Genomic DNA, 15,457 nt, shown 5'->3' with positions numbered 1-15,457 from the left:
ACCACACCTGGTTAATTTTTTGTATTTTCAGTAGAGATGGGGTTTCACCGTGTTAGCTAGGATGGTCTCAATCTCTTGACGTCGTGATCCACCTGACCTGGCCTCCCAAAGTGCTGGGATTACAGGCACGAGCCACCGTGCCCGGACACTTTTCTTTAACTCACTATTTCTCCAATTCGCTTTCTAGGAATGATTTATCCTTATTTATGGACTTCTGAACTAGATATAAGGTCAAAAAATGCACAATTTATTAGGTAATGAGTGCCTTCAATGTGTAAGCTACTATGAAACAAATAGCTCATCAAGACAAAGGGGAAGACTTTATCTCCTTAAACACTTTTCAAAGAAACAAAAGTACACATTGATGACTACTATTTCATTAAATGCATATTTTCCTTACCTATTATTCATGAGTGCATCCCCAAATGACCCTCTATTTGATAATACATAGTCTAGTCGTACATAAATGAAAATACATTTCTCTATTTATCTTACAATTCTGTTTAAATATTCTCAAAATTAGTTCTTTTCTTTTTTAAATCAGACAAGGTCTTGCTCTGTCACCCAGGCTGGAATGCAATGGTGTGATCATAGCTCACTCCAACCATGAACTCTTGGGCTCAAGTGATCCTACCTCAGCCTCCCAAATAGGTAGGACTACAGGCATGTGCCATCCTACTGGGTTAATTTTTAATGTTTCTGTTTTTTTAGAGATGGGGTCTCACTATGTTCTAGTCTTGAATTCCTAGTCTCAAGTGATCCTCCCACCTTGGCCTCCCAAAGTGCTGGGATTACAGGCATGAGCAAACATGGTGCCTGGCCTAGTTCAAATTTTTAGTAAGATTTTATCCACATCCTTTATTCCCTTGTTAATTAAACTCTAGGAGATCCACTTCTAAGGAGAATGATTTTTGCAATCATCTTGTAATAGACTAAATTTACTGAATTATTTTTATAACATAGTAAAAAATTATACAAAACATTCCATAGTCAAGATATTGCAAAGAACAATGAAAAAGCCAAAGATGAGATGAGAAGAACTTGTTGATTAATTTTCCAAGATGATATAAAATTAGAAAGCAAGAAAAGTAAATTACAGATTTGTTCATTAGTGGTTAAAAAAACACTCAGAAAATTAAAAGGAAAAACTAATGATGTAACTCTGTGTTCAAGGACTCTTCTTAATTATTTACAAAAATTATCAACTAAGGACACATTTATTGAAAATCATGACAATAAGTTTAGTGAACTATCCTTTACTTCAACTCCATGTTCAGTACTAATTCAGAGGCCTATGCCACTGATAGTCGGCCCAAAATTATAGGCCAAGAAAAAACATTAACTTTACATGCAACGCAATGAGGATTTCTGAATAAAATCTCTTTTCAGTTTGACATGCTGATAGTCATCTGACCAAATTATGTCAATCTCACATCAACTGTTAGTTTTAAACCATATAATCCAGAAACAAGGTTGCAGAACAAGAGTCTGGAGATGATACTTCTGTCAGTATAGGTATAAGTATAGGTATAGTATAAGATAGATTCCTATCTTAAACATCTCAAAGAAAACAATTTATTTCAACTTAATTTTGCCACAAGTAGTCAAGAAAATTTTTCCTATTTTAATGTGAGATACACAAATATCACAAATTTGTCCAATATAATATGAAAAAAAAAACAAGTACCTCTCCCAAGAGCTGCTCTTCAGCAGCAGGGCTCTCCTCCCCATCACTCTGTGCTACTTGGTCAGAGTCTTTAAGAGCCTTTGGTACACAAAACAATTATAGGGGAAAGTGAAAAATGTAGCATTAAAAGGCTGTTAGTGAACCAGGAAGACAAAAGACCCAACCAACAACATTCAGAGCTAGTTTAATCATAAGAAGCAACAGTGAGTAAATTTATTTGAGAATCATCATTAGAGGAAAAGCAAAGAACTATTACTGCTAACACTTTCCCATTTTTTTTTTTTTTTGAGACAGTCTCACTCTGTCACCCAGGCTGGAGTTCAGTGGCACGATCCCGGCTCACTGCAACCTCCGCCTCCCGGTTCAAGCAATTCTCTGCCTCAGCCTCCCAAGTAGCTGGGATTACAGGCATGTGCCACAACGCCCGGCTAATTTTTGTATTTTTAGTAAAGACAGGATTTCACCATGTTGGTCAGGCTGGTCTCAAACTCCTGACCTCATGATCTGCCCTCCTCAGCCTCCCAAAGTGCTGGGATTACAGGCGTGAGCGACTGCACCCAGCCCACTTTCCCATTCTTTCCTACCAATTTTTTTTTCCCCGGCAAAAAAACAAACAAAAACAACAACAACAACAACAAAAAAAAACTTTATCTTAAGTATTTGAGTAGTCATTAATTCTGTTTTTCCTCCTTTACAAAATTCAAATATGTATGTCAAGAGAAAGGAATGCTCCACCTGCTAAGCTCACGCTATTTTAAAAATGAGAATTATTAACTTATTAAAATATCTAGAATAAGCATTTATTTTTATACCATGAACCATAAAACAAAAATTTCTTAAATGATACTTCCTTCTTTGTTATGACCTAGCCAAAGTTTTAGAAGGTAGCTATTTTTAAAGGCCTTCTTACCACATCGGCTCCATCCACTTTGTTCAAGGCCAAAGCAATCTGAAATAAAAATAACAGCTCACCTACTACATGGAATTCTATTTCAGAGCATCCAGCAAATGTTCACCTCTTGCTCCTCATTGGCGAAAATCCACAAAAGTTCTTATAGGAATAGTACGTTTAAAAAAACAATAAAAGCTATAACTGGTTCTTCATGGTTCTAGCTTCTTTCACACGGAAGTGATTAGAAATAATCTGACAATCCTTCTATTTCCTCATTTTCTGCCATCAGGCATGGAAGTATAACTTTCATATATTAATCTCTTACAAGCCTAAAAAAGTTTCAGCCTCAAGAAGTTTAGACTACTAATAAAGTTAAATATAAAACTCTAAAGGAGTGAGCAAAGACACAGCCACTAACGAGTGGGGTTGTGATGTGATCTTAGTTCTGCCTGACATCAAAAGAGCACTAAACTTCAATATGCACTTACAGTGCACAGTATACCTCTATCACACATGCAACAACCTGCAATGTTATAGAAAACTCTAGTCATTTCCAAAGAATGATGAAAGGCTAATACAAGTATGTATTCAAAACTCTGGCAACCACTGTGGGTAATAATGGAGAATAAAAAAAGAAAAAAGAAAAAATGCTGGCAACCAAACACAAATTAGTATTAAATGTTTACTGGGTGATTTAAGATAATCTGTGTCGAACTTTATTTTTTTAAAGTATGATTCATAAACAGCATGCCATCTAACTTTCCCGAAAGTTTACCTTCTTTCCTAGATCTTCTTTCCTGTATCCTAGAAGTTCAAGGTATTTTCCACGAGAATCATCCTCAAAGTTCACCTTTTAAAAAAAAGACATATTCTTAAAAGAAAGACCTACATTTAAAGGCCAAATTTTTATAAGAATGAATCAAATTCCAAAGAGAATTATTAAAATTATCTGAAGTCTACATTCTAAAGATTCATTGTTAGAACGAATCTAAAGAATAGTGGGTTTTTTGGTTTTTTATTTGAAGACCCAGCCTCAGGAGGTCCTGAGAACATGTGCCCAGAATCATTTTTTTAAAAAAGTTATTTTTTAATAGTAAATATACTAGTAATTAATTGCCCTGGTTGAATAAAGTTTACTTTTGAACAGTAATTTTTTTAAATACAAATTTATGTTCAAAGGTTAAATTGATACAAAACTCAAACTATGTGGAATATTCTATGTCCTAAAATGCTTTCCCAAAATTATTACAAAATATAAATTCTTTAATTTTAGACTTTAACCTACCGTATTCAAGACTGCTTTACTTGAAAAATCAGTACTGTATAAAGAAACAGACATTCCAGTGCAGGCAAAATGACCAACAAGGAAATTCTATTTGTTATTCTATTCTAACTCCTCTTAAAGTAAAAGGAAAAATGCCTCCAACCTCTCTCCTCTATTCCTCTTCCTCTTTTTCCATTTTCCTTAACTAGATCTAATATAGATATTAAATATTCTATGTTTTCATCATAGTAAACTCTATGTACTAATCTTCAAAATAGGTATGCTGACTATGTCTCTCTCCTCTAAACAGATCTATTTTTGTTTTCTTATTAAAAACGTATTTCGTATTACACTTTTCAAAGTAGAGAAGGAAAAACTCTGGACACAGGTTGTATGCTCTTTACAAGGCTTCTTAATTTCATGATGAATTGCTGAAATCACTTCTTAAATTCTTTAAAGGAAGACAGATTTAGAATATAATGGAACAGTTACATTTGCAGATAATGAAATAATACAGCCTTAAATAGCAACTTTACCTTCAAAAAGGACCACACATTTTTCTCAAATTCAGTCTGAGAGGCATCAATTTTTTTTTGGCAATAATTGATAAATCCTTGTGACTGCACAGCCTGCTGAAGTTGGTCTGATCGGCTGAGGAACTCCTTTTCTGTTACAACCTGACTAATGAACACATGGTGCTGCTGCTGCTGCTGCTCAGCTCCCTGATGAGAAGGCATTCTAACATTCTCAAATGTAACCAGTTTGCCTCCAAACTATAAAAGAGAGACAAACTCAGTGTTAACCCGACAATATGGCCAAGAAAAGTGCTTATAAAGTGGCCTAAACAGATAATCTGGATGAAATTAGTTGATATCACCTCTCATGCGCCACATCACTTCAATTTCTGTTCTAGATGAAATGTACTTTTTTTTTTTTTTTTTGAGACAGAGTTTCACTCTTAGTCACCCAGGCTGGAGTGCAAACACTACAACCTCTGCCTCCTGGGTTCAAGTGATTTTCCTGCCTCAGCCTCCTGAGTAGCTGGGATTACAGGTGCCGGCCACATGCCTGGCTAATTTTTGTATTTTTAGTAGACAGGGTTTCACCATGTTGGCCAGGATGGTCTTGAACTCCAAACCTCAAGTGATCCACCCAGATACAGAAGACCAGATAGGATGATGAGAAGATTAAGTAGATCCAAAGAACAGACTTATGAGTGACAGAAAACATATTCGAAGGTCTATTTTAGGAAGATTAATCTTGGAATATGTAGTAAAGATTAGAGAGGAAAAAGACAAGCAACAAATATGCAATCAAGCTATTAGAAGTCTGGTGTGAAAGAAGTAGGCAAAGTATCAGCAATGTAAAAGGAAGAAACAAACAAACAAACAAAAAGTGCTAGAGAGGATGTGGAGAAACTAGAATCCTTGTGCACTATTAGTGAGAATGTAAAATGGCAAAGCTGCTATAAAACGGTATGGAGGTTCTTCAAAAACTTAAAAATAGAACCATCGTTATGATCTAGCAATTCCACTTCTGGGTATATATCCCAAAAAACTGAAAACAGGATCCCAAAATGATACTTACAAACCTATGTTCACCACAGCATTTATTCACAATAGCCAAAAGATGGAAGCAACCAAAATGACCATCAAATGAAAGGATAAAAAAAAATGTGGTATATATATACAATGCAATATTATTTGGCCTGTAAAAAGAAGTAAATTCTGTCATGCTACAACACAAATAAACCTTGAGGACATTAAGCTAAGTAAAATAAGCCAGCCACAAAAAGACAAGTACTGCATGATTCCATTTATATGAGTAATTTAAAGTAGTAAAACTCCTAGCAACAAAGTAGAATGTGGTTACCAGGGATTCAAGGGAAAGAGGAAATGGGGAGCTGTTGTTCAAGGGCACAGAGTTTCAGTTTTGCAAGATGAAAAAGTTCTAGAGATCTGTTGCACAACAACGTGTATATAGTTAACACTACCGTAGTATATATTTAAAAATCGTTGTAGTGTATATTTAAAATGGTTAAGATAGTAAATTTTATATTACGCATTTTTTACAATAAAAAACGCTGACAATTAAAAAAGAAAGCTAAAAGGATGAAGAGGAGGGAGGACACTCCCTGTGAAAAGAAAAGAAAAGAAAAGAGAAAAGAAAAGAAAAAAAGAAGGGAGGGAGGGAGCGAGGTAAAGAGCTAGAGAGACAGAGAGAGAGAGAGAAGGAAGACATATTTTAAAAAAAAGGGAGGGGCTGGGCGCGGTGGCTCAAGCCTGTAATCCCAGCACTTTGGGAGGCCGAGGCGGGTGGATCACGAGGTCAGGAGATCGAGACCATCCTGGCGAACACGGTGAAACCCCGTCTCTACTTAAAAAATACAAAAAACTAGCCAGGCGAGGTGGCGGGCGCCTGTAGTCCCAGCTAGTCCCAGCTACTCAGGAGGCTGAGGCAGGAGAATGGCGTGAACCCGGGAGGCGGAGCTTGCAGTGAGCTGAGATCCAGCCACTGCATTCCAGCCCGGGCAACAGAGCTAGACTCCGTCTCAAAAAAAAAAAAAAAAAAAAAGGGAGGAGGGCCTGGTGCAGTGACTCATGCCTGTAATCCCAGCACTTTGGGAGGCCAAGGCGGGTGGATCACCTGAGGTCAGGAGTTCGAGACCAGCCCCAGTCAACATGGTAAAACCGCATCTCTACTAAAAATACAAAAATTAGCCAGGTGTGGTGGCATGCACCTGTAATTCCAGCTACTCAGGAGGCTGAGGCAGGAGAATTGCTTGAACCCAGGAGGCGGAGGTTGCAGTGAGCCAAGATTGCGCCACTGCACTCCACCCTGGGCAACAGAGCAAGACTCTGTCTCAAATAAAAAAAAATTTTAAAAAAAGCGGGGGCGAGGAACATAGAGTATTGGCTACACAACAATAATGTAAATGTACTTAATGCCATTGAACTGTACATTTGAAAATGGATACAATGATAAATTTTATGTATATTTTACCATGATTTTTAAAAAAGGGAAAAAAAAGAGTAGGTTCCAGTTTTTCAGAGAAACCGTTTTGAATGATGAAATACCCACAAATACATCTCAAATCTCAACTTAAACCCCGACTTCTTCCATCAGAGGGATCCTGTAATAACACTTTGGTATAAAAAGTCCTTTGTGACTATGGACCATAAAAACAAAATCCACCTACTGAAAAAGAAGCACCAACAGGCCTTCGAATCCACTTGGGCGGCTTCTTCAGAGGCAGCACTATACTATGCTGAGCAGTCTGCTGTGGAATTTGTAATGGAGGAAGGGGCTGTCCTGTGCCAAAGGGATCAAGATTCCCAAAAGATGATGAAAGCTAAAAAAGATTAATAACATGAGAATCTGACCATACACAAACTTTCATTTTTTTCCAGTCATATCCAAAAAATTTTTTTATCACAATTGTCCAATTAACCAGCACTGTTAATTAGTGAAGTCATTTCAAAATATTACACAACACGTACTTTTTTCAGGCATTATAATAGAAAACTTTAACACTTCCTATTACCTTGTCAACTTGTTTCTGTCTTAAACCGTCTGTGCTTCCTCCCATGATAGAATAAACACTGATACGCCCATCAAACGAAGCAGCTGATAAGACAGCAGGATTTCGGGGACACCACTGAATATCGAAGCACCACTGTGTGTTGGTGGGAAGTTCATATAACACCTAGGCCAACAAAAAACAACACTCAGAAAATGGTATAGTGTGGGGAAAAGAAAGAGAGATCAGACTGTTACTGTGTCTATACAGAAAGAAGTAGACATGAGACTCTATTTTGTTCTGTATTTGAGATGCTGTTAATCTGTGACCCTTGTCCTTGCTGTTAATCCCCAACCTTGTCCTTGCAAGAGACATGTGCTGTAGTGACTCAATAAATACTGAGGGAACTCAGAGACTGGTGCCGGCGTGGGTCCTCTGTATGCTGAGCGCCGGTCCTCTGGGCCCACTTTTTCTTTCTCTATACTTTGTCACTTTGTCTCATTTCTTTTCTCAAGTCTCTCATTCCACCTAACAAGAAACGCCCACAGGTGTGGAGGGGCAGGCCACCCCTTCATCTGGTGCCCAGAGTGGGTGCTTTTCTCTAAGGTGAAGGTACGCTCGAGCGTGGTCATTGAGGACAAGTCGACGAGAGACTCCCGAGTACATTAACAGTCAGCCTTGCAGTAAGCTTGTGCACTCGGAAGAACCTAGGGTTAACAATGGTGCAAACTAAAAGTAAATATGCCTCTTATCGCAGCTTTATTAAAATTCTCTTAAAAAGAGGGGGAATTAAAGTCTCTACCAAAAATCTAACACGCTATTCCAAACAATAGAACAGTTTTGCCCATGGTTTCCGGAACAGGGAACTTTAGATCTAAAAGACTGGGAAAAAATTGGCAAAGAATTAAAACAAGCAAGGAGGCAAGGTAAAATCATCCCACTTACAGTATGGAATGATTAGGTCATTATTAAAGTAGCTTTAGAATCGTTTCAAACAGAAGAAGACAGCGTTTCAGTTTCTTATGTCCCTGAAAGCTGTGCAGTAGATTGTCAAAAAGAGGCAGGGACAGAATCCCAGAAAAGAACAGAAAGTTCACATTATAAATGTGTAGCAGAGCCGGTAACGGCTCAATCAATGCAAAATGTTGACGATAATCAATTACAGGAGGTGATATAGCCTGAAATGTTAAAGTTAGAAGAAAAAGGTCCAGAATTAGCAGAGCCATCAGAGTCTAAACCACAATGGCCAACTCCTCTTACAGCAGCTCAGATGCCTGTAACTTTACAACCTCAAAAGCAGGTTAAACAAGTACAAACTCCAAAAGAAGATCAAATAGAAAAAGATAGAGTCTCTGTCATGGCAATGCCAATCCAAATACAGTGTCCACAATATCAGCCAGTAGAAAATAAGACCCAGCCACCAGTAGCCTATCAATACTGGCCGCCAGCCGAACTTCAGTATCGGCTGCCCCCAGAAAATCCGTATGGACAGCCAGGAATGTTTCCAGCGCCACAGGGCAGGGCGCTATAGCCTCAGCCGCCCACCATGAGACTTAATCCTACAGCACCGCCCAGTGGACAGGGTAGTGCATTACATAAAATTATTGATGGGGCAAGAAAACAATGGAGCTATTGAAGCGTGGCAATTCCCAGTAATATTAGAATCAAGACCACCTGGAGCAGGGGCCCAAGAGTGAGAGCCTCTCGTAGCTGAAGCCAGATATGAGTCCTTTTCTATAAAAATGCTAAAAGAAATGAAAGAGGGAGTAAAACAGTATGGACCCAACTCTCCTTACATGAGAACATTATTAGATTCCATTGCTCATGGACATAGACTCATTCCTTTTGATTGGGAGATTCTGGCAAAATCATCACTCTCACCCTCTCAATTTTTACAATTTAAGACTTGGTGGATTGATGGGACACAAGAACAGGTCCGAAGAAATAGGACTGCCAAGCCTCCAATTAACATAGATGTAGATCAAGTATTAGGAACAGGTCAAAATTGGAGCACTGCTAGTCAACAAGTAATAATGACAAATGAGGCCATTAAGCAAATTAGGGCTATCCGCCTTAGGGCCTGGGAGAAAATCCAAGACCCAGAAACCGCCTGCCCCTCCTTCAATACAATAAGACAAGTCTCTAAAGAGCCTTACCCTGATTTTGTAGCAAGGCTTCAAGATGCTGCTCAAAACTCAGTATCAATCGGCTCAAAGGGCAGAGTTGGTTGTAGTCATTACAGTGTTACAAGATTTTAATCAACCTGTTAATATTGTATCAGATTCTGTATATGTAGTACAGGCTACAAGGGATGTTGAGACAGCTCTAATTAAATACAGCATGGATGATCAGTTAAACCAGCTATTCAATTTATTACAACAAACTGTAAGAAAAAGGAATTTCCCATTTTATATTACTCATATTCGAGCATACACTAATTTACCAGGACCTTTAACTAAAGCAAATGAACAAGCTGACTTACTGGTATCCTCTGCATTCATAAAAGCACAAGAACTTCATGCTTTGACTCATGTAAATGCAGCATGGTTAAAAAACAAATTTGATGTCACATGGAAAAAGGCAAAAGATACTGTACAACACTGCACCCAGTGTCAAGTACTACACTTGCCCACTCAAGAGGCAGGAGTTAATCCCAGAGGTTTGTGTCCTAACGCATTATGGCAAATGGATGTTACACATGTACCTTCATTTGGAAAATTATCATATGTTCATGTAACAGTTGATACTTATTCACATTTCATATGGGCAACCTGCCAGACAGGAGAAAGTACTTCCCATGTTAAAAAAACATTCATTATCTTGTTTTGCTGTAATGGGAGTTCCAAAAAAAATTAAAACTGACAATGGACCAGGATATTGTAGTAAAGCTTTCCAAAAATTCTTAAATCAGTGGAAAATTACACATACAACAGGAATTCCTTCTAATTCCCAAGGACAGGCCATAGTTGAAAGAACGAATAGAACACTCAAAACTCAGTTAATTAAACAAAAAGAAGGGGGAGACAGTAAGGAATGTACCACTCCTCAGATGCAACTTAATCTAGCACTCTATACTTTAAATTTTTTAAACATTTACAGAAATCAGACTACTACTTCTGCTGAACAACATCTTACTGGCAAAAAGAACAGCCCACATGAAAGAAAACTGATTTGGTGGAAAGACAACAAAAATAAGACATGGGAAATAGGGAAGGTGATAACCCGGGGAAGAGGTTTTGCTTGTGTTTTATCAGGAGAAAATCAGCTTCCTGTTTGGATACCCATTAGACATTTGAAGTTCTACAATGAACCCATCGGAGATGGAAAGAAAAGTGCCTCCATGGAGACGGAAACACCACAATCGAGCACCACTGACTCACAAGATGAACAAGGTGGTGATATCAGAAGAAAAGACATGCAGGAAGTCAGGGACCCTGAACGAAGGGACCGGTTGAAGCCACGGCAGAAAAGCATAAAACATGAAGATTTCAAGGACACTTATTAGTTCCCCAAATTAATGCTTTTACAATTTCCTATGTCTGTCTTTAATCTTTTAATCCCATCATCTTCTTTGTAAGCTGAGGAGGATGAATGTCACCTCAGGACCCTGTGATGATTGTGTTAACTGCACAAATCGTTTGTAGAGCATTTGTGTTTGAACAATACGAAATCCAGGCATCTTGAAAAAAGAACAGGATAACAGTGATGTTCAGAGAACAAGGGAGGTAACCTTGAACTGGCCGCCGGTGAGCCGGACAGAACAGAGCCATATTTCTCCTCTTTTTAAAAGCAAATAGGAGAAATAACGTTGAATTCTTTTTTTCAGCAAGGAACATCCTTGAGAAAGAGAATGCGCTCTGAGGGTAGGCCTATAAATGAGCCCCTCAAGGCGTGCTGTCTTTTAAGATCGAAGCCGAAGGGATGAAATAAGCCCCAGTCTCCTGTAACGCTCCCAGGCTTATTAGGATGAGAAAATTCCCGCCTAATAAAATTTGGTCAGACAAGTTGCCTGCTCTCAAACCCTGTTTCCTGATAAGATGTTATCAATGACAATGCAATTTTAATTTTAATTTTAACACCATCCTGTGGTCAGTGATCTCATCCTGCCTCCACTTGTTATTACTTTGTGAAGTATATGATCTCTGTGTTGGTACCAGAAACTGAGGCAACTGCAGGTGCTGATGGCCTTGCAAATCTTAACTCTGTCACTTCGGTTAAAACCATCTGAAGTATGACTATTGTAAATTTCATATTAATCCTTGTGTGCCTGTTCTGTCTGCTGTTAGTCTGCAGGTATACCCAATAGTTCCAAAGAGACAGCGACCACGGAGAACGAGCCATGATGACAATGGTGGTTTTGTTGAATAGAAAAGGGGGAAATGAGGGGAAAAGAAAGAGAGATCAGACTGTTACTGTGTCTATAGAGAAAGAAGTAGACATAAGAGACTTCATTTTGTTCTGTATTTGAGATGCTGTTAATCTGTGACCCTACCCCCAACCTTGTCCTTGCAAGAGACATGTGCTGTGGTGACTCAAGTTTTAACGGATTTTGGGCTGTGCAGGGTGTGCTTTGTTAAACAAGTGCCCGAAGGCAGTATGCTTGTGAAAAGCCATCACCATTCTCTTAATCTCAAGTACCCAGGGACACGAGCACTGCCAAAGGTCGCAGGGACCTCTGCCTAGGAAAGCTAGGTATTGTCCAAGGTTTCTCCCCATGTGATAGTCTGAAATATGGCCTCGTGGGAAGGGAAAGACCTGATGGTCCCCCAGCCTGACACTCGTGAAGGGTCTGTGCTGAGGAGGACAGAAGGCCTCTTGGCAGTTGAGATAGAGAAAAGCATCTGTCTGCTGCCCGTCCCTGGGCAATGGAACATCTCGGTGTAAAACTCGATTGTATGTTCTATTTACTGAGAAAGGAGAAAACCGCCTTAGGGCTGAAAGTGGGACGTGCTAGCGGCAAAGCTGCTCTTTATGCACTAAAAAGGTTTATGGAGATGTTTGCATATGCATTATCAAGGCACAGCACTTTTCCTTAAACTTATTCACGTCACAGAGATCTTTATTCATATGTCTTACTGCTGACCTTCTCTCTACTATGATCCTATTATCCTGTCACTTCCCTTTTTCTAAGAAGGTGAAGATAATGATCAATAAATACTGAGGGAACTCAGAGACCGGTGCCTGCGTGGGTCCTCTGTATGCTGAGCGCCGGTCCCCTGGGCCCACTTTTTCTTTCTCTATACTTTGTCTCTGTGTCTCATTTCTTTTCCTCAAGTCTCTCCTTTCACCTAACAAGAAACGCCCACAGGTGTGGAGGGGCAGGTCACCTCTTCAGTATGGCCACTTCGCAACCAAAACACCTGAATGAACGTGGTCAACAAGTATAGCTAAATTGAACAATTTTTTGTAGAAAGTATCTGCAGCCAGGAAAAAGAATACTAAGATTTTTTAAAGTACAAGAATGATTCATTATGATGACCTATTCTGATTAACAGGAATGTGACTTAAAATTTCAATCGGATTTGAATAAACACATTTTAAAAACTGAGGTTTTTCTGTGTTCAAAATAGTGGATGCATTTGAAAGACCAGCACACTCTATTGGAGTCACCTTTTTTTTTTTTTTTTGCGACAGGGTCTCGCTCTGTCGCCCAGGCTGGAGGGCAGTGGCAGCGACCTCAGCTCACTGCAACCTCCACCTCCTGGGCTCAAGCAATTCTCCTGCCTCAGCCTCCCAAGTAGCTGGGATTATAGGCACCCGCCATCATGCCCGGCTAACTTTTGCATTTTTTTTTTTTGAGACAGAGTCTCGCTCTGTCACCCAGGTTGGAGTGCAGTGGCCAGATTTCAGCTCACTGCAAGCTCCGCCTCCAGGGTTCACGCCATTCTCCCGCCTCAGCCTCCCGAGTAGCTGGGACTACAGGCGCCCACCACCACGCCCGGCTAGTTTTTTGTATTTTTAGTAGAGACGGGGTTTCACTGTGTTAGCCAGAATGGTCTTGATCTCCTGACCTCGTGATCCACCCGCCTCGGCCTCCCAAAGTGCTGGGATTACAGGCTTGAGCCACCGCGCCCAGCCCAACGTTTGTATTTTTAACAGACACAAGGTTTCACCACATTGGCCAGGCTTGTCTTGAACTGCTGACCTCAAGTGATCCGCCCGCCTTGGTCTCCCAAAGTGCTGGGATTACAGACGTGAGCCACCGCACCCAGCCTAGAGTCAACTTCTTAAACTCTAAAAGATAAGTGATGTCCTGTCCAATTGTTTTTGTCTGGTAAGACCCAAACAACCACCATATTTAGGTTACTTGAGGATCAAATTTTAAAATCAATCTTGAGAAGGAAGAATTCACCAAGAAATTTGACTTTTAATCACGAGAGAAACATGTACTGTACACACCCTTCCTATCACTGCAGAATCCTAACAGAACTCGGCATTATCAGCTTCCCTTAGAAAGAAAATGACAGAGAAAGAACTATAGAAAATGACCTATATGAGGCTGGTCGTGGTGGTTCACGCCTATAATCCTAGCACTTTGGAAGGCTGAGGTGGGCAAACTGCTTGAGCCCAGGAGTTCAAGACCAGCACGGGGAACATGGCGAAACCCCATCTCTACAAAAAAATACAAAAACTTGGCCAGGCATGGTGGTACATGCCTGTAGTCCCTGCTATCTGGGAGGCTGAGTCCCTGTAGTCCCTGCTATCTGACTGAGCCTGGGAGGTCAAGCTTTCAGTGAGCTGTCATGGTGCCACTGCATTGGGAGACAGAGCAAGATCCTGACAAAAAAATAGTAATAGTAATAAAAAAAAAAAGAAAATGGCTTATACGAAAGCTTTACAATGTAATGCTTGTTGTGAACTCAAAGTTAGTATGGTGGTTAACCGCTATTCATAGAAGCAACACCTTAGGACTTTACGATAAGTCAAATGAACTTAACTCTGGCTTCATGTGACTTTTTTTTTTCCTTTTTCTTTTTTTTATTTTTGAGACAGGGTCTCACACTGATGACTAGGCTGGAGTGCAGTGGCGCAATCACAGCTCACTGGAGTCTTGACCTCCTGGGCTCAAGCGATCCTCCCACCTCAGCCTCCCGAGTGGCTGGGACTACAGAACAAGCCACCACAGCCAGCTAATTTTTGTATTTGTTATAGAGATGGGGTTTTGCCAGCCAGCCTTGGCCTCCCAAAGTGCTGAGATTACAGGCGTGAGCCACCACACCTGGCCCATGTGACATTTAAAATGTTTCATTTTATTTAAAAATAGAATTAATTGAAAAGGTATTCAGCCTGCTCGTGTCTTTGGTATTTATTTTGTTTCATAAGATATGCGGTTTGATAAAACAGATCATTTATCTATTCCTTACTTGTATTTGAACAAAATCCAATTTTTTAGTTGTAGCATGTACTAAAAGTCTCTTCCTTCAAAGCCCAAGCACACACAACTAATCACAGGTAAAAATTCATCCAATTAAATTATATAACAGAGAAAATGATGACAGAATAGTAAGTTCCATGAATTTTGAATTTACTTGGCAAGGCACAGTGTAAAATTAAGATTTTTGTTATTCATCCTACAAATGATATGCAGTAAAATTTATTAATTTTTTTCTCGTCTCCCCTAATGTTAATGATTCTATATTTTATATTGTTACATCCATGCCTCTTAAACCAGAAACCAAATAACTAAAGGGCTTGCTTTAATTTTAACAATATAGATGAAAACTTATCGAAGACACTATTTTTATTCGCATTCTATCAAACTACATAAGCACTAGCAATAATCTACCTTCACATAAAAAAGGTAAAAATATAAAAGCTATAATTTATATTCTTGCTTTATCATTCAGAAGAGAGACTGGAAAACTGTATCTACCAATTTCCAGAAGTGAAACAGGATCCTCAGGAATGGTAAAGCAGACAAAAGATGCAAACCTTGAACAATCCTACATCGAAGATACTGATTCCCATAAACCACATGTGAAATAAATCAAAGTATTTCTGAGTCTAGGTAATAAATACATTATTGGAAATGAGGAGGGGATGATTACTAGTTTAAAATATACTATTTCAATTACTGATTTTTCTGGTTAAAAA

At 39.2% G+C, this 15,457-nt stretch overlaps 1 protein-coding gene across 25 annotated transcripts in view; it reads right to left on the bottom strand.

Moving 5' to 3' along the window:
• SEC31A (SEC31 homolog A, COPII coat complex component) overlaps window positions 1-15,457 on the bottom strand; it is a 76,152-nt gene that overhangs the window by 38,922 nt on the left and 21,773 nt on the right. For 16 of the 25 annotated variants that reach the window (XM_033214252.1, XM_033214259.1, XM_033214253.1 and 13 more), the window contains exons 9-14: window positions 7,388-7,549; window positions 7,043-7,195; window positions 4,380-4,616; window positions 3,355-3,429; window positions 2,598-2,636; window positions 1,688-1,765 (exon numbers count right to left, since the gene is read on the bottom strand). In XM_033214252.1, the coding sequence (XP_033070143.1) occupies window positions 1,688-1,765; window positions 2,598-2,636; window positions 3,355-3,429; window positions 4,380-4,616; window positions 7,043-7,195; window positions 7,388-7,549 (744 nt within the window). The remainder of the gene's footprint in view (window positions 1-1,687; window positions 1,766-2,597; window positions 2,637-3,354; window positions 3,430-4,379; window positions 4,617-7,042; window positions 7,196-7,387; window positions 7,550-15,457) is intronic. The other 9 variants (XM_033214255.1, XM_033214256.1, XM_033214262.1 and 6 more) reach the window with 3 other exon arrangements.

The sequence above is a fragment of the Trachypithecus francoisi genome, unplaced genomic scaffold, assembly GCF_009764315.1.
Source record: "Trachypithecus francoisi isolate TF-2019V2 unplaced genomic scaffold, Tfra_2.0 Lachesis_group1, whole genome shotgun sequence".
In the NCBI taxonomy this organism is placed as follows: domain Eukaryota; kingdom Metazoa; phylum Chordata; class Mammalia; order Primates; family Cercopithecidae; genus Trachypithecus; species Trachypithecus francoisi.
The sequence above is the reverse complement of the archived record's forward strand: the minus strand, read 5'-3'. Positions and strand labels throughout refer to the sequence as shown.